Here is a 23,813-nt window from a genome sequence, read left to right as displayed (position 1 = left end):
GCAGAGGGAGAAGCAGGCTCCCCACAGAGATCCCGATACTGAACTCAATCCCAGGACCCCAGGATCACGACCTGGGCCGAAGGCAGACGCTTAACCACTGAGCCACTCAGGGGCCCCTACAATCTTTGCTTTAAAATGTAGTGTGTCTGGGGGGACCTGGGTGGCTCAGTGGTTGAGCCTCTGCCTTTGGCTCAGGTCTTGATCCCATTATCCAGGGATCAAGCCCCACATCAGGCTCCCTGCATGGAGCCTGCTTCTCCCTCTGCCTGTGTCTCTGCCTCTCTCTCTGTCTCTCCTTAATAAATAAATAAAATCTTTAAAAAAAAAATCTAGTCTGTCTGATATAAAGATTGCCAGCCCAGCTTTTATTTTATGTCCGTTAGCATGATAAATCTTTCTCCATCCCCCCCACTTTAAATCTGGAGGTGTGTTTGGGCCTAAAATGTGTCTCTTGCAGGCAGCGTATCAATGGTCCTTTTTTATCCAACCTGATACCCTATAACTTTGGATTGGGGCTTTTAAAAACGATTTTATTTATTTATTCATTAGACGCACATACAGAGAGAGAGAGAGAGGGAGGCAGATGCACAGGCAGACGGAGAAGCAGGCTCCATGCAGGGAGCCCCACATGGGACTCGATCCCGGGTTTTCCAGGATCACGCCCTGGGCTAAAGGCAGGCGCTAAACCGCCGAGCCACCGGGGCTGCCCTATGTCACTAATTCTATCTTCTGCCTCAATTATCGGAGCAGTCAGAGCCTCCATTTTTTATTGCTTCTCATTGATAGCCCTTTTGAAATTTCAACTTGATTAGATTTTAGTTCTTTTATTTTCCAGAAGGCTTTGTCTAGTGCCTTTGATGCTTTATTCAAGCCCCGATAGTATCTTTATAATCATTATTCTGAACTTTACTTCTACCATCTTACTCATGTCCATACTCATTAGGTGCCTGGCAGTCAGTACTGCCTTTGGTTCTCTTAAATGTGATGAGGTTTTTTCCATCTGTGCAGAGAAGAATCGATGAATGAGAGAACAAAATACTGAAATGGCAACAATGACCCCAGAGAAATATACACTACACAAATCACAAGAGACCCAGAACTGAAAAGAAAAATTAAAAAGAGAGAATATAATCAGACAGGTGAAGAGAATAGAGTAATACACTGGATCCTGTGTGTATTTTGGTCCGTTTGTTAGGAAACTAAATCCCAAAATTGTAACAAAAGGAAAACTTTTATAGGTACTAAACAAATTAAATACAAGGAAAGGGTAGAATGCAATTGTAAAAATGAAAATTAAAAGAGAGAAAAAGTAGAAATATCAACAGACAGGTGAAGAAAACAGAGCAATACACTATATTCTGAGTGTATGTCCTTCGGTTAGAAGAAACTACATCTCAAAATTGTGAAGAAGGGCAGCCCAGGTGGCTCAGCGGTTTAGCGCCACCTTCAGCCTGGGGTGTGATCCTGGAGACCCTGGATCAAGTCCCAAGTCAGGCTCCCTGCATGGAGCCTGCTTCTCCCTCTGCCTGGGTCTCTGCCTCCCTCTCTCTGTGTCTGTCATGAATAAATAAACGAAATTAAAAAAAAAAGATGGCTTCAAAATTGTAAAGAAAATAACCTTGTATATATATTATGTATATTAAATACATTGACAGGATAGAATGTAACTGTAAAGATGAAAATTTAGAAAGACCTTAGTTTTTGTTATTTTTATAAATTTATTTTTTATTGGTGTTCAATTTGTCAACATATAGAATAACACCCAGTGCTCATCCCGTCAAGTGCCCACCTCAGTCGCCCCCACCTCCTGCGCACCTCCCCTTCCACCACCCCTAGTTCGTTTCCCAGCGTTAGGAGTCTTTGTCTCATTCATTTGGGGAATATAAAAAATTAGTGGGAAATATCAGAAAGGGGAGACAGAACATAGAAAGAACTTAACAAAAAAGAAACAAGGAAGGAGAAAAAAGAAAAAAAAAGCGATTTTGAGGAGACAGGTGAAGAAAACAGAATCATATACCGTACAATAGGTGTATTTCGGCCTGGTGGAAGAAACTGCACCGCAAAGGTGTAAAGAAAAAAAAAAACTAACCCATATAAAATTAAAAACAATGGAAGGATAGCATGTAAGAATGAAAACTAAAAAATATTTCCTAAAAGTTTGATAAAATAAGAAGTTGGTTGCAAAAGGAAAGGGAAAAAAAATGAAATGGAAAGACCAAAGAATCAAGGGGGAAAACGCTGTGAATTGTATACGTTATATTCCCCTAGCGCTGGAGTTTTGCGGTTCTCAGTGTTCGGTAAAGTTGGTCTGGGCCGCATGCTCTTGCTGACTTTCTGGGGGAGCGACCTGTTGCGCTGATTCTCAGGGGTCTTTGCCCCGAGTGGGCGAGCACCGCCCTTGCCAGGGGGCCAGGCTAAGTAATCTGCTCCGGGTTGCTCTCTGTGGATTTTGTTCCCTGAAGACCTTGCAGGCCGCTTTAGAGGCTGAGAGCGAAAGTGGTGGCCTCCTCATCCCCAGCCCCAGGGCTGAAAGCTCAGGGCCCCTCTCCTTAGCGCACCCCCAGTGAAAGGCAACCCATCACTCCTGTCTCCCTGGTCCCGGACCGCACACTGTGCTCACCCAGCCTGTGACCAAGCGTTTCCATCTCAGGCACGGACCCTGCTTCGCCTTCCAAACCCTGCAGATTCCTGCTGTGTGGACCTGTGCGCTGCTCCTCCCCAGGGGGAGCAAGGGGGTCTTGCCGGTTCAGCCGCCTGCTGGGCTTCTGCTCGGAGAGCCTCTGGGCTGAGGGTGCTGGGACCCACTGACCCTGCTGGGTTTGGGGCTATGGCCACCACTGGCTGAGAGCCCGCTGCTGGGCTCGCTACCTGCAGCCGGCTTCCCTGCTCCGATGTCTGGGAGCTCTGCTGCACTCAGGCACTGTCAGTGTTCCTGTGACCCCGGGGGATCCTGAGACCACGCTGTCCCACCTGGGATTCTGCACCCGCTTCACTGTCTGAGCACCGGGCAGGCAGGGCCGTCCCTCACCAGAGCCGACCTCTAAAGGCCTGGATTCTGCTCTCTCTGCTGCTCCATCACTTTCTGGTGGAGGCTGCTGGAGCTCACCCCCTTGTTGCTCCCCCGTATCTTCCCATGTATCGCCTCCCTTTTGCCACCCCCCCCCATCTTCCCATGTATCGCCTCCATTTCACTTCTCCACACCTCCTGTCTTGCAGAAACTGGATGCTTTTCTCTTTGTAGAGTTGCAGCTATTCTTTTTGTAGATGTCCGGTTCAGTTCTCAGGGGTTCAGAATGATTTAGTAGGTGTCTCGCTGAATTCCGGGGACCAGAGGAACTTAGGTCTCTCAACTCCTCCGCCACTTTGGACTCCCCGCACCCCCTCCGCCCCGCCGCCCTGTGGTCTCATTCGACCAAATGGTTGGGGAGAAGTCATCATCTTAGCGAAACTCCTTCAAACTAAAGAAAAATATGGGCATTGTTTTCAATTAAATGTCCCACGCTAGTGCTCCTGGATGCAAATGCTAGAGGAGAAATCCACCTTGAAAGAACGCTTAAGCCAAAAGCACTCATATAGCAGCAAATATCCTGAATAAGTATATGCATATTCAAAATCTTAGCGAAGGAAAGGGACGAGAGGCGGTGCCCAGTGAACAGAAATCTGCCTTAACGTTAGAAAAATCTTTCAACTGTATTTATCTACATTGACAAAAGAATGGAACTAAAAACATCTGATCACGACTGGGTATAGAAAATTCCTTTGAAAGAAATTCAACACTAGCTAATGGGAAAAGCTTCTATCAGAATACGATGAGGAAGGAATTTCCGTTTTCATCTCTGTGCAACTAAAACCTCACTTAAAAAAAAGTAAGTCTTGGGCAGATACTTGGTCCTGAAGAGCCTGGATCGAGTCCCACATCGGGCTCCCTGCGTGGAGCCTGCTTCTCCTTCTGCCTGTGTTGCTGCCTCTCTGTTTCTCTCTGTGTGTCTCATGGGTAAAGAAATAAAACCTTAACAAAAAAAAAAAGGAAGAGATGAAAGTCTTGAAAAACATACAGAATAAACAACGACCGAACAATAGATGAGGCGAAAGTCTTGGGGGACCCTGAAGACTGCTGAGCTGGATATTGAGTTTGGGTTGTGGATGCAGGGAACATCAGGGATGTGGGGAGGGAATGCAGCCTGCATCAATGCAGATGACAGGATTGATAGGCGGAGCAATTTCCAACTTCTCCTTCTGCTTCCCAGCATAAATCTGAGGCAAGACCTCAGAGTACACATGACCTTAGCCCTGGGGTGCTAAGAGGACACAGGGAAAGACAGGATGATTGAGGCATTGGACTCTAGAGTCTATGCAAATAAGCACCTGAAATCATCTTAGTGGCCAGGAATGCCCCTTAACAAAATCCCTTAAGTAGAATATACAGAATCAACCTGAAATAGAGTAGGGAGTATCAAAGCAATTCACACAGTAAGAAAAGGTATTTTTGATAAAGTATATATATGTAGTGTACACATATATAGGTACATATACAAATGCCTGTATCACGTGAACACAGACGCACACACATGTGTCAACGTCGGTATTACGTGATATGTACGTACGTTTGCATATGTACCAGCACATATAATCTGCACACCTTATACATACGCGTGCACAGGACACACACTCGGTAGAGAGGGACGGTGTGTTTCTCCCGATGACGCAGCAAGTCAGGGGAAAACCCCCTGCAGTGGGCCCCGCAATACTGGACGCCCCTAGACACCCTTGCAGCTGCTCGGCCGCCCCCAGGAACGTAAACCTTTAGCACGATGTTCCTAAAGTCTGGCTGCTGGCCAAGGGACCCCATGGGAAGGGGCGCTTCCTCGCGGCCCCTGCCCCTGCCCCTGCCCCTGCCCCTGCCCCGGGGCTATGGGCGCTGCGGCTGCACAGCAGAGGCTGCAGGCAGAGGCAGCTGCACAGGCTGCAGGCAGGCCTGTGTCCTGATGAGGGCCTCCTGGGAGAGGACTGAGAGCCGAGCTGTCCCAGGACGCTGGGGGCCACCGAACCCTGCTGTGCCCCTGCCAGCAGCCCTGGGCCACCCCGGGACCTGCAGAGCCGGTGGGGTGGGGCCCGAGCCGCAGCCACCATCCCTCAGGCGCTCGGGGACGTCGGGGCCTGAGAGGCTCGGGGTCAGGGGCACAGGCTGAGGTCTGCAGAGAGCCGAGGCCCCAGCCCGCCCGAGTGCAGGGCAGGAGCCCAGGGAGGACAGGGGGCCCCCGCCTTGCCAGCCGGCGCGCTTCCCTCCTCCCACCCTAGCCTGCAGCTCATCTCAACCCAACGTGCTGTCAGCCGTGGGGACCCCTGGCAACGGGGTCAGGGCGTGATGTGACGTGGGCCGACCTCTGCGTCAGAATTGAGAGAGCGCGGAAGGCCTCGGTGCGGGGGGTCGCACTGGGGTCCCCTGGAAGGAGGCCAGGCCCGGGCCGGCGGCAGCCAGGCAGCAGGTAGCCCCGGGAGGGGCCCCGGAGGGAGGGCGGGGGGCGGCCCTGGAGGGCGGCAGGGGAGGGGCCCCGGAGGGCGGCGGGGCGCGGAGGGGGCCTGTCGGGAACCCCAAGAGACCACCGGGGGAAGGCGGGGCCTCGGCGTCCTCGGCGTGGAGCTGAGGCCTGGATGCTGGGGCCTGGGGCAGTGGCCTCGGGCCCCCGGAGGCAGGACGGGCCCGGGCCCTCCGCGGAGCGGCGTGAGGACCTGAGGGAGAACTGCGGGGGTCCCCCACCCCACCTTCAGGCGTCCACCCGCGGCCCGCCCTCCCCGAGAGATGGAGGCACCGGGCCCCCCCTCGGGGCTGGGGGGCGGCCCTGGGGAGGCAGGACACCCTCGGCCACCCGGGAAATGCGCCTCGGGGGCTGGGGGTGGGGACCGGAGCCCCCGGAGCTCAGGAGCCCGGGCTGGGGAGGGGCACAGGGCGTGCCTGTGGGGGCGGGGGCGGGGGCCCTGGAGCCCAGGACAGAGGGGACCTGGCAGGAGGTCGCCAGGGATAGGAGGCCTGGGAGGCCCCCTGGGCAGGCTGGGGTTGGGGACCGGAGCCCCCGGAGCTCAGGAGCCCGGGCTGGGCAGGGGCACAGGGCGTGCCTGTGGGGGCGGGGGCCCTGGAGCCCAGGACAGAGGGGACCTGGCAGGAGGTCGCCAGGGATGGGAGGCCTGGGAGGCCCCCTGGGCAGGCTGGGGGTGGGGACCGGAGCCCCCGGAGCTCAGGAGCCGGGGCTGGGCAGGGGCACAGGCCGTGCCTGTGGGGGCGGGGGCCCTGGAGCCCAGGACAGAGGGGACCTGGCAGGAGGTCGCCAGGGATGGGAGGCCTGGGAGGCCCCCTGGGCAGGCTGGGGTTGGGGACCGGAGCCCCCGGAGCTCAGGAGCCGGGGCTGGGCAGGGGCACAGGGCGTGCCTGTGGGGGCGGGGGCCCTGGAGCCCAGGACAGAGGGGACCTGGCAGGAGGTCGCCAGGGATGGGAGGCCTGGGAGGCCCCCTGGGCAGGCTGGGGACCTGCCTGCCGCCGGGCGGCCAGACTTCCCCATCTGGGTCTCCCGAGAGACTGGGGGCCCTTGGCGTCAGGAGCACGGCCTCCTTGAGGGGGCAGACGGTGGACCCCCGCCCACCGCACATTGAAGGGGTGAGTGGCCCCCAAGCCAGCCCTCAGGCCCAGGAGGGGATGGCCCCGAAATCTGGGTGCCCCTCCCTGGCAGCCCTGGGAAGAGAACCCGGGGTGTGGCCTATCCCAAGGAGACCCTCCTCCTCTCCAGATCCCTGGGCTCAGGCAGGGGAGGGCCTGGGCCTGAGGGTCTGCACTCAGGTCAGCAGAGGAGACCTTTGGCAGGCCTGCCCAGAGCCGGTCCCCTGGCTTCCTCATGGGGAGGGTCGGGGCAGCCTGGTTTTGTGGGGACACTTTGGCCTCAGGACCGCAGACAGAGGCCGGGGTCCCAGGCCCTGCCAAGGGCACTGGCAGGCCAAGGAGGGGACTGGGACTGCTGGGGACCTCCCAGAGTGCGAGCCAACCTTCCTGTGTGCACTGGGGGCCCAGGGCTGGGCTGGCAGTCTGCACCCTGAGGTGCCCCCTGCTTCCCTCCTGCAGGGGCTCCAAGAACTGGCAGCGCAGCAGGGGCCTTGGTGGCCGGCAGGAGGCCCTCAGGTCACAGAGTGAAGGAGGCATAGCAGGTCTGTGTCGCGGGACCTGCTGAGGTCCACGTGGTCTCTGAGCCTGGTGCCAGGGGCTCAACTCGCCCGGCCCAACACGCAGGGGCCTCCTGTGTAGCCGATCCTGATGCGGCCCGCTCTCTGCCCTGGCACGGGGCCTCTCTTGGCCCAACTGCACCCCGACCAGCCATCCCACCGCTGTCTTCAGCTTTAGCTCCACGCCCACACCATGCCCCTGAGGCACACGAGTCAGCTCTGGAAGCTGGAAGAAGACCCGGGAGAAGCCCAGGGCCTGGTCAGTGCCCAGCTGCCAGAGGCTGAGGATGAAGACGAAGATTCATCTTCCCCCTACCCCTACCTGTGTTCCTCTTCCTCCTCCTCCCCCTCCTCCTCTCCTTGCTCCTCCCCTTCCTTGTCCAGCTCTGGCCTGTTCTTTGTGCCCCCAGAGGAGGGGTCTGAGACTGCCTGGAGTCCTCCCCAGAGCCCTCAGAGTGCCGGGCCCTCCCCCAGTGGCAGGGCAGCTAGTGGCTGGAGCCAGGTGGAGTTTGCTGGCCCCAGTGGCCCAGAGGAGGAGATCTGGAACCCCTGGGAGGTGCCCGAATATGCGCAGCCCTATGCCCAAGGAGGAGACGCAATGCTCATGAGTGGGGCTGACCTGGTGGGCTTCCTGCTCCGCAAGTATCTCGACAAGCAGCCCACCAGCCAGGCAGAGGTGCTGGAGGTCCTCAGCCCAGATATGCAGGATGCCTGGCCCGAGATCTGGGGTCAAGCCTGTGAGTGCATGCAGCTGGTCTTTGGCGTGGAAGTGAAGGAAGTGGACCCCGTCGCACACTCCTACGTCCTGGTCACCGTCCTGGGCCTCAGCTACGATGGGGTGCTGAGCGGTGAGCAGGGCCTGCCCACGACCGGACTCCTGGTGCTGCTGCTGGGGGTGATCCTCCTGGAGGGCGACCGTGCCCCCGAGCAGGAGGTGTGGGAAGCCCTGGGGGTCATAGGGGTGTTTGCCGGCAGGCAGCACGTCATCTATGGGGAGCCCAGGGAGCTCCTCACCCACGTCTGGGTGCAGGAAGGCTACGTGGAGTACCGGCAGGTGGCGGGCAGCAACCCTGCCCGCTACGAGTTCCTGTGGGGGCCCAGGGCCCACGAGGAGACCAGCAAGCTACGGGTCATGGAGTATGTGCTATGGGTTAATAGCAGGTGGCCGGTTTCCTCCCTGGCCCCGTTTGATGAGGAAGAGTGGGTCTGAGCCCCAGAGGCGGCCCGGCCCTCTCCAGCCTTTGGTGGGGTCGGCCGGCAGCTTCTCCCGCGGGATGGGCACGAAGGGAGGCATCCCTTCTGCTGCTTCTTCCCCGTGGGCGCCTCTGGGTCTACCTGTGTGTGTTTGTGTGTTTGTTTGTGTGTTTGTGTTGGAGAAGACAGACCACTGGGCTTTCTAGGGGTGCAGGGCCAGGGCGGCTTGGGGGCAGAAAGCAGGGTGAAGAGCCACTCTGGGGGCCTGTTGTCTGCCGCCACCCGGACATCGAGAGCTTGGTTAACATGAGGAGGCTCTGGCACATCGTTGCTCGGATTCGGGGGATTCATCAGCTTGGGAGGCTACGTGTGCCACTGACATTCCGCCCGCCCGGACCGCCGCAGCCGCCCCCCACCCCAGACGAACTTCTGTACATCCCCCAGTTCAACAGTTAAGAGTTTCATCCTGTCCTGAAAACCAGCTGGCCAAGTCCACCTTCGTCCCTGTGTGGGTTCCACCCGGATCCTCATCCCAGGCAGGGCATTGGGACAGAAATGGGTTGGGAAGCAGCAAGGACGGAGGGGTCAAAGGACCGGGTCGGGTCGTGCAGCCAATAAAAAGGAAAAGTCTTTTGTTCTGGCTTCCTGTGCCTCCTGGCCCGTTCATTCTGCAAGGGCCCAAGGAACCCGGACCCGTGTACTCCGTCATGGGCAGGGGCTGGTGGAAAGGACGAGAAAGGGCCCGCGGGAGGCCAGGGGAGCCCTGCTGGCAGCTCCCTCAGGGCCACACAGGGCTGAGCTCTGCTCCCTGCAAGGCCCTGTGTGTGAGCAGTGAGGACACGAGGGGCCCGGGGCCACGCCGCCTTCCGGGAGTGTAGAGGCCGCCTGCAGAGAGGTAGCAGGGGTGCCCTGAGGCCTGCGCCAGCCCCATGGGGCAAAAGGGTGAGGGGGGTGGTGCCCCCGGGGCCTCTGTGAGCAGGGCGACTCCTCCTGTACAGCTGAGGAGCAAGCAGCGGGTGGGGGACAGAGGCCGGCCTCCACTCTGTCTCCACTCTTTCTGTCAGGAAGCGGGGAGCTGAGTCTTTTGGGGGGGGGACGCGCGCAGACTGCCTGGCGAGGGGTGGGTTGCGCCCAGGCCGGCCAGAGTCCCGGGAGGAACCCCGGGAGGTCGGGTGGGGGGCCTGACCTCCCAGCCTGAAGGAGCGCCCCGCCAGCCTGCTCCCCAGACGCCCAGCCCAGAGCCCATCTCCGCTGGACCCACCTGCTGGGAGCGCTGGGGACCCCTGGCACGGGGTCCGGATGACACGTGGGCCACGTCTGCCTTGGAGGTCTGAGAGAGCCAAGGGCCTCGCGTGGGGGTCGGACTGGGGTCCCCGCTGAGCGAAGGCAGGCAGGCCCGGGCTGGCGGCAGCCAGGGGAGCAGGTAGCGCCCGGAGTGGGCCTGGAGGGCGGCTGGAGGGGGCCTGTTGGGAATCCCCGGGGGGGGGGGGGGGAAGGCGGGGCCGCAGCCTGGAGCTAAGGGCTGCCTGGATGCAGGACAGGCTCGGGCCCTCCCCGGAGCTGGGTGAGGAGCTGAGGGAGAACGGCGGGGGTTCCCCACCCCACCTTCATGCCTCCACTCCTCCCTGAGAGATGGAGGCACTGGGCCCCCACCTCGGGGCTGGGGGCGGCCCTGGGGAGGCCGGACACATGCCGCCACCCAGGAAATGCACCTTGGCGGGTGGGGGTGGAGACCAGAGCCCATGGAGCTCAGGAGCTGGGTCTGAAGGGAGGTTTGCGGGGCCTGAGGGGGGCAGGGGCTCAGGGGGTGCCTGTGGGGGCGGGGTGGGAGGGCAGGGACACAGATGCCCAGGACAGAGGGGATCCGGAAGAGGTCAGGGCCCACAGTGAGCCCGGGAAGGCCGCGGAGGAGCAGGATGGAGCCAGATGGTGGCGGCGGGTGCGGCAGGCCTGGCACCACCGGGTACCCGAGAGCCTGAGGCCTGGTGTGGTGGGAGCAGATGCTGAGAGGGGTGGAGGGAGGGTAGAGGGGTAAGCAGAGGCGAGGGATGGACCATTGACAGGGACAAAGGGGACCCCGTCGGAGGGTCGTAAGAGCTGTGAGGCCCCCTGGGATGGGGACTTGCCCTCACTTGGGAGTATGGGTGCTCAGACTTCCATATCCCGGTCTCCCGAGAGACTGGGGGCCCGTGGCTTCAGGAGCAGGGCCTAGGACACTTAGATAGAGGGGAGGGCCCCGGGTGCTGCTGGGATTCCCGGGGAGGATGGGTAAGAGGCCCAGGGGACCCCACACCCCAGCCCAGAGTCGTCCCGGGAAGGTCATGGGGGGGATGGAAACACGTGGTGAGGCCCCACTTCCACATCCGGGGTCTGAGAGGCCAGGGGGCTGGTGTTCAGAGCAGGGCCTCCCTGAGGGGGCAGAGGGTGGGCTTAGGTCCTGCTGGGTTCCTGGCGAGGATGTCCATGGAGGACGGAGGAACCCTGCACCCCAGTTCACAGTCAGTCCCGGGAGGCAGGCCGAGTGGAGCCAGGAAGAGGCCCAGGTGCCCAGGGAGCCCCACCACCAGGAGTGGATCGGAAGGACCCAGGGAGCCTGTCCCCCGTGCACCTGGTCAGCCCCTTCTGTGAGCCCTGGGAAAACCCCGGGCTGGGTCGTGGTCCTGATGGAAAGACAGACACTCCCTGTCTCCATTGGGGTCTGGGCGGATGGGAGGGCCTTGGTGTGAGCTGCCAGGCCTCGGGGACGGCTGCCTGAGGGGCCCAGTGTGAGCTAGGGCTGGAGGCGAGGACCTCCGAGGGACTGAGACCCCCGAGGGAGTGGGTCCCCAGGGAGCCACCAGTAACTCAGCCTCAGGAGGCTCCTGGGGTGTGGACAAGTCCGGAGCTGTGGCAGCTAGTGCCACGGGGCCTCCCATTCCTGTGGCGGTTGAGCTGGAGCACCGCCTCCAGGTTGTGGGCGACAGTGGGTTTGGGATGGGTGGGGGACAATGGCCCACGTGTTGCTGGCAGCAAGGCCAGGAGCACAGGGGCACTGCAGCCCTAGGGACGCAGACTAGACTGGGTCCTGGCAGCCCCCGGGCCTGATGACCACCTGGGGCGTGCCCTGGCTTGCCAGCCAAGTCTCCTAGGGCCTGGGGCTTGGCGGAAGGAGCAGGGTTGGATCCCGCCCAGGGCAGACCTGGGACCTGAGAGGATTGAAGGTGATTACGAGAGGGGGGACTGACGGACCCTGGGCCCCAGCACATGCAGTCCAGGGAGGAAGGAGGCCCCCGTGCAAGATGACCCCATGATGCCGACCTGATGACCACCTGTGGTGTGGGTGTTAGGACCTGAGGGCTTGTGCTTGAAAGGAGCAGGACCTTGGGGGTAGTTGGTAAGGGTGTGTGTGGAGGGCTCGTGGCCTGCGGGGAGTCAGGGTGAGGACCTTGGGGACGTCCTGGCTGGCCCCACCCGCCCCGTCAGCAAGGAAACCAGTACAGTGGAGTGGGGCCCTGCCCTGTGGGCAGCCCACAGAGGATGGGAGAGCGCTGGCCCTCAGTGGCATGCTCACTTGTCCCTGGAGCAGGTGGGCGGCAGGAAGGTAGGCTGACCTGGGGTTGGTATGGTCTTGGTGTGAGGGGCACGTGTCCTCTGTGGGAGGCGCGGCTCTGCCCAAGGAAGAGCAGGCCCTGCAGGATAATGCAGAGGACCTTCCTGAGAGCCTGACGGCATTCGCGCCCCAGGACAGAGGGTCCGGTCTCCAGGCCCGCCCTTCCTGATCTTGCTGGGGGACTTGGTGGGGGCTTTGCGGCTGTGACCTGCCTGTCCGGGGACACAGGACAGGAAGGGGACATACGACTTAACAGGGTACCTCCCCCGGCTCCTCTCCCAGTTCTCAGGGATTTGAGGACCCCGCTGGGAGAGGTCCCAGTCAGTGTGTGGGAGGAGGCCCACCTGGGGGATAGATGCCCAGGACTCCCGGGGCCTGCCAAGAATCTGTGTGAGGAACCCCACCCACCCCACATTGAAGGAATGAGTGTCTCCCAAGCCAGCCCTCAGGCCCAGGAGGGGATGGTCCTGAAATCTGGGTGCCCCTTCCTGGCAGCCCTGTGATGGGAACCCAGGGGGGGCCCTGTCCCGCAGAGCCCCTCCTCCTCTCCAGATCCCTGGGTTCAGGGAGGGGAGGGCCAGGGCCTGAGGGTCTAGACTCAGGTCAGCAGAGGAAGCCGGTGCCCTGCCCTGGCCCTGGTCCCGGCACTGGCGGGGATTGAGGTGAGAAATAAGGGGATGCTTATTTCTCCCACAGCAGGATCCCTGGGGACCAGGCCACGCTGGACTCCTGTGTGGGCCATGGGGAGGCGGCGGGAGGGTGGGCCGACTGATTTCTCTGGACTTTGGCTGGTGGGGGTTTGTGGCAGGCCCTTGCAAGGAAGGTGCAAGGAGGGTGGCTGGAGGGCTAGCTGGAGAGTCTTCCCAGGCCTTGCGTGGGGTCCAGGTGAAGACCCAGAGGCGCCCCCATCCCATCCCGGATGGAAGCCAGAGCTGGCTCATCCCTTGTGCATGATTCAGGAGGAGTCCTGGAGACTTTGGCAGGTGTGGCCATGGCTGGGCCCCTGGCTTCCTCCTGTGGAGCGTCAGGGCCCTGTGTTCTTGCAGAGACATTTGGCCTGAGAAGAACAGGGCCGGGGCAGGCCCTTGAGAGGCCCAGGGGGGACCGTCCCACCTGGAATGCATGGGACATCCCATAGTGTGAGCCAGCCCTCCTGTCCACACTGGGCCCCAGGGCTGGGCTGGCAGTCTGCACCCTGAGGTGCCTCCTTCTTCCCTCCTTCAGGGACTTCAATAACTGGCAGCGGAGGCCTCCCTCTGAGACGGGGATCCCTCAGGTCACAGAGCAGAGCAGGGGCGGGCCAGTGCCACTTGTCGAGGTAAGGTGCATGCTCTCTCTGAGCCTGATGTCAGGGGTTCTCCCAGCCCAACACAGGGGAGCCCTGTGCAGGGGAGCCCAGCATGGCCCCTGTCAGCCCTGGCACCTCGGGGTGTCTTGGCCCGGCTTCCCCCTGAGAAGCCCTCCCTCCTCTCTCTTCAGGTTCAGCCCGAATCTGACACCATGCCCCTAGGGAAGAGCAGCGATCCTTGGAAGCAGGGAGAAGACCTAGAGGAGGCCCAGCGCCTGGTGGATGCCCAGCTGTCTGGGGCTGAGGAGGAGGAGGAGGCTCCACCTCCCCCCTCTACGCCATCTCCCCCATACCACCTATCTCATCTCTCTCTATCTTTCTCCTCCACCTCCTCCTGCTCCTCCTCGTCTTCCCCTTCCTTGTCCTTCTCTGGCATGGTCTTTGGCCCCCCAGATGAGGGGTCTGTTGCTCCCGGGGCCCTGAGTGCTTCCCAGGGCTCTCAAAGTGCTGAACCCTCCCCGAGTGGTGGGGCAGCTGGTGGCCTTGGCCAGCCCGAGCCTCCTGGCCCCAGCGGCCCAGGGGAGGCGGGAGATGAGGAGCCCTTGGTGGAGGGCAGTTTCCACATGAAGTCGGCTGCGCTGGTGATGTTCCTACTCCTCAAGTATCGCACCAAGCAGCCCACCAGCAAGGCAGAGATGCTGGAGGTCTTCTCCCCAGCATACCAGGACGACTTCCCCGCCATCTTGAGCCAAGCGTCCACCTGCTTGAGGCAGGTCTTTGGCCTAGACGTGATTGAAGTGGATCCCAGCGAGCACTCCTACGTCCTCAACCCCATCCTGGGCCTCACCTGGGATGGGATGCTGAGCGATCAGTGGGGTCTGCCCAAGACTGGCCTCCTGGGGCTGGTCCTGGGGTTGATCCTACTGCAGGACGGATGTGTCCCCGAGGAGGAGATGTGGGAGGCTCTCGGATTCATGGGGGTGTACGATGGCCAAGAGCACATCGTCTATGGGGAGCCCAGGGACCTCCTCACCAACGTCTGGGTGCAGGAAGGCTACCTGGAGCGCCGGCAGGTGGCGGGCAGCGACCCTGCCTGCTTTGAGTTCCTGTGGGGGCCCAGGGCCTCCGAGGAAACCAGCAAGTTGCAGGTCATGAACTACATGCTCCAGGCTGGTTGCAACAACCTGGGGTCCTCCCTGGTCCTGTGAGAACAGATTCTGAGATATGGAAGATGGGGGTCGCAGCCCCAGGGCCAGCCAGGCCCTTTCTAAAGTTTTGTAGGGCCAGTAAAAAGGGAGGCCTTAGGGTGCTTCCTCCCGTTGTTGTCCTGTTGAGTGTGTAAAGAGAAAGACCTGGGCAATCTCAGGAGTTAAGGATCAGGGAAGGTTGGGGTAAAGCAGAGCCAAGAGCCTCTCTGGGGGCCTGGGCTTTGCGATGACCCCGACATCCGGAGCTTGGTTTCCTTGAGGAAGTTCCCCATGTTTGTTCCTTGGGATAGAAGGTTCCCGCAGCCCAGTGTGTGAGTGTCAGGCACCCCCTTGCGTTCGTGCTAAACTCAGTTCAAGAGTTAACAGTTTTGTCATGTCCTGAATACAAGTTAGGAGACCCTCCCTCCTTGTTTGGGTTCTGGATGAAATCACAGGGCAATGGCGTTGGAATCTGTTGGAAAGGCCAAGAGTGGAGCAGGCAAGTGCTGGAGTGTGGAAATAGGAAAATAAACCTTGTTCACTTTTGCTTCTTCCCCATGTACCATTTTTCCAAAGTAAAGTAGATGGGCGCTCCTGCATTCACTTGAATTTTCAGGAACAGGAGAGAAGGGTCCTAAGGCCAGGGGAGCCGTCCTGGCGGCTCCCTCACGGCCACACAGTGGCTGAGCTCTGCTCCCTGCAAGGCCCTGTGTGTGAGCAGTGAGGACAAGAGGGGACCAGGGTCACGCCGCCTTCGGGGACTGTGTCTAGCGGCTGCTGTCACACAGGAAGGCAGGGAGGGGTGCCCTGAGACCTGCACCAACCTGCCAACCCCGATCTTTTCCTGGAATGGTGGGAGATGTCAATTTCCCCCAACGGGGCAAGAATCCTGCCCCGGTGTCACGGCCATTGAACCCTTGTGGTCTGGGACGGTCGTGTGCAGACAGCTCATTCTGCTCAGTTTCTCTTCGGTTCCCCTTGCTCTCCCATCCTGGGATATGTCACGGGAACAGGAAATTCTTAGGGCAGGGGGTGTGGTGGGGGATGTTACAATAAGGCTGGACCTTCTGCCAACCACAAACAGGCCTCAGTCGCCACTGGTCCTGTGTGCCGGTCTCTCCTGAAATGGGACAATAGCAGACACTGGCAGGTGGCAGTGCATCAGGGGAAAGAGCACATTTTCAGCTCGTGGAGATATTCGAGGTTCCTGCCACGGGATGTGCAGCAAGGTGCTAGGAGTGAGGAGGGATCCCTCCCCCTGAACCACCACAGCAACGTGAGTGTGCAAAGTAGTGACAATGAGATGTGATCCTGTCTTGGAAGCACCCGCCCCACAGCCGGTGGGCACTTTGGGGAATTCTGCAGACGAGCCTCTGTGAACGAAAGAGAGGGCCGGTGGGCAGTCCTTTCTGCCACCGGACCCTCGGGTCCCCGAGACACGGCCATGAATCACCTCAGGCCCCACACGAGGCTCCGTCAGGAGGCGGGCAGCCCGCTGTCTGGTGGCCGGGCCAGAATCAGGGGCGTCTTGCTCCTGGGGCCCAGCCGGCAGCCCCGACGGCCCCTGCTTCCCGCCCTGCCCTGTCTCCTCTGACCGTGGCCTCAGCCTACAGACCTTGCGGCTTGGTCCTGTCTCCCCCACTGCCAACCGCTCCCTCCCCAGTGCTGGCGCTCACGGGCACCACCCCCCTGTGGGGATGCAGTGTGGTCCTGAGACCCCCTGGGTGGGGTATTGACCTGCTGGCCTGCTGGGTGGCTGACGTGTAGCCTGCCCAGGGCAGTGAGCCTGCGAGATGATGTGGGGCCCCAGTCAGCTGGGAGACAAGGGGCCAGACTGGGCCGGGGCCACGCCTGAACCCCAGGGTGGCCCTGCAAGGGCCACAGCTCTTCCAGTCCCGTGCGTGTGCGATCCTCTCCCTCCTCCCACACTCGGTCCTGCCCCCACGCGGCCCTGGGGCCTGGCTTCCAAGTAGGAATCTCAGTGACCCCAAGGCGCTAAGAGGCCGTGTGGGTGGGGGCCCGTGTCAGCCTGCAGGTGGCATCGGTGCCCGGCACTCCCATGGTCCCCCAATCATGGGACATGGCCGTTGGCACGATGTCCACCCATCCCGGAGGACAGCTGGACACCTTCTGGTGGCAGGGAGGACCCTGAGGCCCAGGCCATCGGGCTTGTCCCTTGGCGGGTGCTCACCTGGATGGGGCGTTGTACCACTCCCCCTGCCCCCGATGGACCCACCAAGCTATAGGAGCACGAGGGGCACCTTTTGTCCTAACCAGAGGCCCCGAGGGGGGCTCGATTGGCCCCGGATGTGGATTGCTCTCCAGAGAAGCTTTCCATGATTAGAGGGATGAAACATTCAGCCCCATCCCCCCATTTTCCAGAGCATGGAAAGGCCTGGGACAAGCAATCAATAATCAATCATGACAACACAAGGAAGCCCCCAGGAAATCCCAACATTAATGGGGTTTTGGGGCTTCCAGTAGGATGAACACCTCTATATTCCAGGAGAGTGCTGCCACCCAAGTCCTGGGGCACAGGTGGGCCTGTGCTCGGGATCCTCCCGGTCCTCCCCTGGGGGTTGTCTTCACCTGGCCACTCTTGCCCTCTTCTCGAGGGGTAAAAGTGTTCCTTCCCCTGAATTCCTTGAGCTGTTCTAGCAAATGGTCATCTCCACGGTGGGAGGGCCGAGGGAATCTCCAATTTGTAGCCTTCTCAGACTGGGCTGTGGGGAACCTGGGGACCTGCTCTATGGGACTGACATCAATGGTGGGAGGCGGTCTTGTGGGCCTGAGCCCCTGACCTATGGGATGTGGTGCTGTCTCAGATGCAGATGCAATGAAACGGCTGGACACCTGCACCCCAATGTTTATAGCAGCAATGTCGACAATAGCCACACTGTGGAAGGAGCCTCGGTGTCCATCGAAAGATGATGGATAAAAAAGATGTGGTTTATGTATACAATGGAGCCCATTTCACTCAGCCATTAGAAATGACAAATACCCACCACTTGCTTTGACGTGGATGGAACTGGAGGGAATTAGGCTGAGTGAAATAAGCCAATTGGAGAAGGACAAAGATTATATGGTCTCAGTCATTTGGGGAACATAAATAATAGTGAAAAGGAATAGAGGGGAAGAGAGAAGAAATGGGTAGGAAATATCAGAATGGGACACAGAACATGGAAGACTCCTAACTCTGGAAAACTAACTAGGGGTGGTGGAAGGGGAGGAGGGCGGGGGGCGGGGGTGAATGGGTGACGGGCACTGAGGGGGGCACTTGACGGGATGAGCACTGGTGTTATTCTGTATGTTGACAAATTGAACACCAATACAAAATAAATTTATTATTACAAAAAATAAAAGCACTTTACCTTTACCCCCCCCCCACAAAAAAAATTAACGCTCTTCTTCTGCTGGGTGTAGGAACTATTTGTTCTTTTTTCTCTAGCTCCTTTAGGTGTAAGGTTAGCTTTTGTATTTGAGTTCTTTCTAGTGTTTGGACGGATGCTTGTATCGTGATGTATTTCCCCCTCAGGACTGCTTTTGCTGTATCCCAAAGATTTTGAACGGTTGTATCTTCATTCTCATTAGTTTCCATGAATCTTTTTAATTATTCCTTAATTTCCTGGTTGACCCTTTCATCTTTTAGCAAGATCCTTGAACTCGGCCACAGTAACAATGCAATGGACTGAGGAGCAGTGATGCAGCAGAAGCTGTGAACAAAGCAGAAGAGGGAGGAAAAAGAAAATGCATACGGGCCAGAGAGAAAAATATCTGATTAGGCAGAAAGGTGAGTGGAAATAGAAGAAGGTTCAAGATATGAGTTCAAATAAAATTTGTCATGAATGTCCTTCGAGAGATTGGCAGAGATTTGAACCAGGGCACAGAGGCAGGATTAGTGCCATCAGATTAGGGGCAGCCCCTTCTCTGAGACAGGCAGGTAGGATGAAAGTTGGTTTGGGATGGGTGAGGGATGCGTGGAGCTAAGAGCCCATGATCGTCTGAATGAAGTTCCAAAGTTCTCTAAGACGAAATTTTCATAAATCATACATTTCTACTTTTTAAAGATTCTATTTATTTAAATGAGACACACACACACTCACACACAGAGAGAGAGAGAGAGAGAGAGAGAGAGAGAGAGGCAGAGACACATGTAAATGGAGAAGCAGGCTCCCTGCAAGGAGCCAGATGTGGGACTCCATTCCGGGACTCTGGGATTCCGCCCTGGGCCGAAGGCAGGCTCTAAACTGCTGAGCCACCCAGGGATCACCAAATCACACATTTAAAGATTAAACGATGATGCTGTAGGAAATTAAATTATTGGGGGAGCCTGGGTGACTCTGTCGATTGAGCGTCTGAGTCTTGATTATGGCTCAGGTCACGATTCTGGGATCAAGCCCTGTGTGAGGCTGCAATGCTGGGTATGGAGCCGGCTTGGGATTCTCTCTCTCCCTTTCCCTCTGTCTCTACTCCCACTCACGTTCTCACATTCTCTCTCTCTCTCTCTCAAATAAGTAAATAAATCTTAAAAGGAAAAAGAAAGAAATTGTATTCCTAAATCCGAGAGAAGCAACCCAGAACAGCAATGGTTTACCAGCACCACTTCTGAAAAAGTCATTGTAGGGGCAGAGTGACAGTATTTCCAAATTGGACACGGCCACCACAACCTCGTCTTGCAGAGAGAGTGCAGCAGAATCAGGGAGAACTTCATCATTGCTTGGGGGCAAGTGTTAAGATGAGGGAGAGACTCTGCACTGCCCCGTAAGAGACACTTTCCTCCTCTTCCATAATCTCGAGCCTTCCCTTTCAGCTTCCTGTAAGTTAAATGTCACCATGGGAATAAGCTCTGGCCAAGGAGACACTGGTGTCATGAAAGTGTCTCGGGAAAACGTGCAGCAGCCTTCCTGGAAGAGCCTATGGCCTGTGCCCTTTAACCTGCTTCTTCAGTTGCTCCTCACTCCTCTTGGCTGGGACGCTTACAGGGTGGCTGGAGCTGGAACAGCAGCTTGGACCATGAGGGAACCTTAGGAACCCTGCCGATGTATGGTGGAGGAAAGAAGCCGGGCAGTCCGGGTGGCTCAAGCTTTTAGGGCCACCTTCAGGCCAGGTTGTGATCTGGCAGAGCCCTGATTGAGTCCGATGTCAGGCTCCCTGCATGGAGCCTGCTTCTCCCTCTCCCTCTCCCTCTCCCTCTCCCTCTCCCTCTTCCTCTCCCTCTCTCTCTCTCTCTCTTTCTCTCTCTCTCTCTCTCTGTGTGTGTGTGTGTGTGTGTGTATTTGTCTGTCATGAATAGATGGATGCAATCTTAAAGAGAAAACAAAGGCAAGAAGCCAGAAGGACTCAGGATTCCAAAGCACTCGGTGGGCAAACAGAACCAGCAAACCAGCCCTGAGCTATCTACCTGTGGCTTCCACCTGAGAGAGAAATGACCTCTCCTGGTCTGTGAGCCGCTGTCTGTGGCCCCCGCTAATCATGGCTACACCACTTCTTAGCGGACATAGAAAATATCTATCCCAGGTGCTACCTGCACCTGCACATGCAAGGAGCCCTCGTGGTGAGGATACTTGCCCAGCCACGTTCCTGGCAGCAGCAGCACCTGCGCAGCACCCCAAGACCCTGGGCCAAAGGCTTGGCCAGCGTAGGTTAGCGCACACAGAAGTCTCCTTGCCCCTGGCAGCGACCCTTTGGTGGGGGTGGGCCAGTCCAAATTAAAGGAGCTAAGGGCCAAAAGAGGACTGGCAGGCACTGGCGGGGCACCACCAGAGAGGGCTTGGCATCTCCTTGAGGACCCGAGGCTGCGAAGAAGGGTAGGGTGTCTCCTGTTTACCCCAGAGTGTCCCAAAAGGACACTTGTGTGTGTTCCAGCACTTCCGGAACAAGCCTATCAGTGAGTTTGCAAGCTAGCCCCACCCCCACCTCCACACTCTGCCAACTTTGCACACACACCCGTTCCTGCACTCCTGTGCTCTTCCCTGCTCCTTGTAACCATCCCTCAGATAGATCCATAAGCAGGAAGGAGGGGCCAAATGTGGCTGGGGTAGGGTTGAGGGTCTTGATTAAATCCCAAGCCTTGGGGAGTGGGGGTACCACCATGGTGCATCCAGAATCCTCCTGGAGGTAGCCCAACGCTGCTTTTTCTAGACTACACCTCCCTCTTCTTTGGAAGGGCATGAAGTTGCTTATTCTGGGGTTAGATGTCATAGGTCTGAACTCTTTCCACCCTACGTTGTCCACCCGTGGTTCTGACCAGTAAGTAGCACGTGCCTCACTTGGGGTCCAGTTGGAAGCAGGATGTCAGGCCCAGCTCAGCCCTAGGAAGTACGACTCTGCACAGTGGCAAGGTTCCCTGGGGACTCCAGGGCTCCTTACCACACAATTCCGGTGGCTTGGTGGTGCTTTGGGCCTCTGCCTTCTGTTGCTTGTGACGTGCTGAATATAGGGGCCTTGTGTCTTCAATGATCAGGAGTCATCAGGCAGGATTTCTTGCGTGGAGACTTTGTAGAAAGTCCCGTTACTGAGCCTGTGCTACAAGCCAGATTTTCTCTGTCCCTTCTGAGCACGATTCCCTCCGCTCTTCAGGAGAAACTTTTTCAGGGCTGAATAACAAATACCAGCTTACAGCCAAAAGGGAATGAACCTTTCTATTCCCCCCTCCACCCCCTTCCTGAAAGCTCTGTTCTTGGTTTTTCCTGCTCTCCAGGTGCTTTCTCGGGTGGTGGTGACACACAAATAAATAATCTGTGACTTCTGTACTCTGCACACTCGATCTAGCCTAGTGTAGCAGGTGGGGGATGTGGCATTTTACAAATGGAAATGTCAGAAACAGGAGCATCAGATTTGAGGATATGAGCTGCACAGGCCAGTTCCCCTGTCGCTCCCACAGCTGCCAACCTGAGAGGTAGCAGTGACTGTGGGGAGAGCATTGCCTTCGGAAGGGCCAAGACCACGGTCGCTTTTGGGATGTCGGATGCGATCTCGCTGTTGTGAGAGTGGATGTCTCCGAACAGGGCGAGCTCAGTTCAAGCAGGGGTTATTTTTCCTTGGTCTCTGCTGTCATATTCCTGGATTCCTCGCTGCTTTCCTGAGTCAGTTTGCCTCGATTTTCTGGACTGAATCTTTTCCTAGTTAGATAGCCACTGCCCTTCCTCTGCATCAGGCCAGTCCAGGGACAATCCACTTTGTTAGATATTAAGTGCCCACTGTGTCCAGGGAACCAAGAGGCTGCGGCAGGCAAAGCGGCGACTGCTAACACAGAATGTACGATTCGGGTCTAGTGGAGTCCAAAGAAAAGCACGCGAACACCTAGGGCAGAGACACCCCAAAAGAGGTGTGTAGATGAGAGGTGGATGGGTGACATTGGATCTCCGTGGCAGAACAGAGGAAGGCTCCATGGAAGAGGTAGCCATAGGAGACAGAGGGGGAAGTTCGCCACAGGTGGAAAAAATGTCCAAGCAAAATGTAAGTGCAAAGGTCCGTCCTATTTGGAAGTGGTGATGGGGCCCTCTGTGGCCAGGACCTAGGGTGCATGGGACAGAGCATGGCCAAAGGATCACAGGAGTGCCGTCCTGGAGGGGGCCGAGTGAGTTATGCAAATGAAGGAAGGTGTTCCACTGTGGCAGAAACATTGAGCCAGCGGGGGCCAAGTGTTGTCAGTTCTTCTAATGTTTGAGAGAGCTCAAGCTGTCATTCCAGACTTTGATGTGGCATCTCCCAATTTTAAATGCTGGTAACCATTGTGGTAATGATAAGGTATCCAGTCTTTATCTCCCACACTGGCATGCCCCTTCCCTGTTTCCCCACATGGGACTCCCTCTGCTTTTCCTTGCCCTCTGCATTCCGGGGCCATGCGGTGCCCGGCAGAGGTGGCATTTGTGGGTAACAGGTGGTAGATGGGTAGGAGTGGACGGAGGAAAGCCTGGGTGGCTCAGTGGTTGAGCATCTGCCTTCGGCTCAGGGCCGGATCCTGAGGTCCTGGGATCGAGTCCCGCACAGGCCTCACTGCAGGAAGCCTGCTTCTCCCTCTGCCTGTGTCTCTGCCTCTCTCTCTGCATCCCTCTCAGGAATACAGAAATAAAATGTTTAAAAAAATATTCCACTTGTATATACCACATTCTATACTCTGTTTTAAAAAGATTTTATTTTTGGCAGGGGAGAGAGATAGTTCATGAGTAAGAATGGAAGGGGCAGTGGGAGAGCAGGGTACCCGACGTGGGGCTCAATCCCCGGACCCTGGGATCATGATCTGAGCTGAAGGCAGACGCTTAACCAGCTGAGCCAGCCAGGTGCCCCTGTACTTTCTTTATCCATTGACCCACTGATGGAAACTTAGGTTGTTTCTGTGTCTTGGCTATTGTGTATAAATGCTTCTACAAACACGGGACAGGTGTGCACATATCTTGTCAACACAGTGTTTTCATTTCCTACGGATATATTCCCTACAATGGAGTTTCTGGGTGGTACGGGAGTTGTATTCTTTCTAAAAGTCTTAATGGCTGAAGTTTGGGAATTGAGCGGCCATCACTCTTTGACTTCGTGATTTGCTTTCGTTGACTTGGTCTAGAACTTTTCTGGTTTTGTATATCAAGTGACAATTTAGCGGGATTTCTTCTATTTCACTTGTCAGACCGCATGATCAAGTAGCCAGCACATAGATCTGCACATGTCAGACTATTCTGATAGCTGACTTGACGCTGCTGTCCAGTACCATAACCACACTCACCTGGCCTTTGGCACATGGGGGCTGCCCCTTGGCCCCGACCACCTGAGGATTCCTTTGCATTTAGGTTTCCCAACTCAGTGACTGCACTTTCCATCTTAAAGTCTGGGCTGTGGAGAAGAACAATCACAGAGCCCTTCAAGGATCCTGGTGTTCCCCCCACAAATTTATTACTCACAGCTGTGGTAAAGGCATTCCATTGCACCTTCCCAGTGTGTGGACAGGTCTTCGATGACAATCCCCCTGAGGTTTTGTGTCCTGTCCTCCATGTTAAACCAAAGCACTCCTCTTACTTCGAGCAGAACTCAGCGAAATCGAGACCAGAAGAACTGTGGAACAGATCAACAAAACCAGGAGCTGGTTCTTTGAAAGAATTAATAAGATAGATAAACCATTAGTCAGCCTTATTAAAAGAGGAGAGAGAAGATTCAAATTAATAAAATCATGGATGAGAAAGGAGAGATCACTACCAACACCAAGGAAATACAAACCATTTTAAAAACATATTATGAGCAGCTATATGCCAATAAATTAGGCAATCTAGAAGAAATGGACGCATTCCTGGAAGGCCACAAACTACCAAAACTGGAACAGGAAGAGATAGAAAACCTGAACAGGCCAATAACCAGGGAG

General features: G+C 57.2%; 1 protein-coding gene across 1 annotated transcript in view; it reads left to right on the top strand.

Annotated features, from left to right (window-relative positions):
* LOC140596136 (melanoma-associated antigen 8-like) overlaps positions 1–8,416 on the top strand; it is a 35,901-nt gene extending 27,485 nt beyond the window's left edge. Inside the window, exons 2-3 of the mRNA XM_072743529.1 lie at positions 7,109–7,165; positions 7,591–8,416. Coding sequence (XP_072599630.1) covers positions 7,109–7,165; positions 7,591–8,416 — 883 coding nt within the window. The remainder of the gene's footprint in view (positions 1–7,108; positions 7,166–7,590) is intronic.
* Positions 8,417–23,813: the final 15,397 nt, after the last annotated feature.

Source organism: Vulpes vulpes, chromosome X (assembly GCF_048418805.1).
Source record: "Vulpes vulpes isolate BD-2025 chromosome X, VulVul3, whole genome shotgun sequence".
NCBI classification, from domain to species: domain Eukaryota; kingdom Metazoa; phylum Chordata; class Mammalia; order Carnivora; family Canidae; genus Vulpes; species Vulpes vulpes.
Note: the sequence above shows the minus strand (reverse complement) of the source record. Positions and strands in the feature narration are given on the sequence as shown.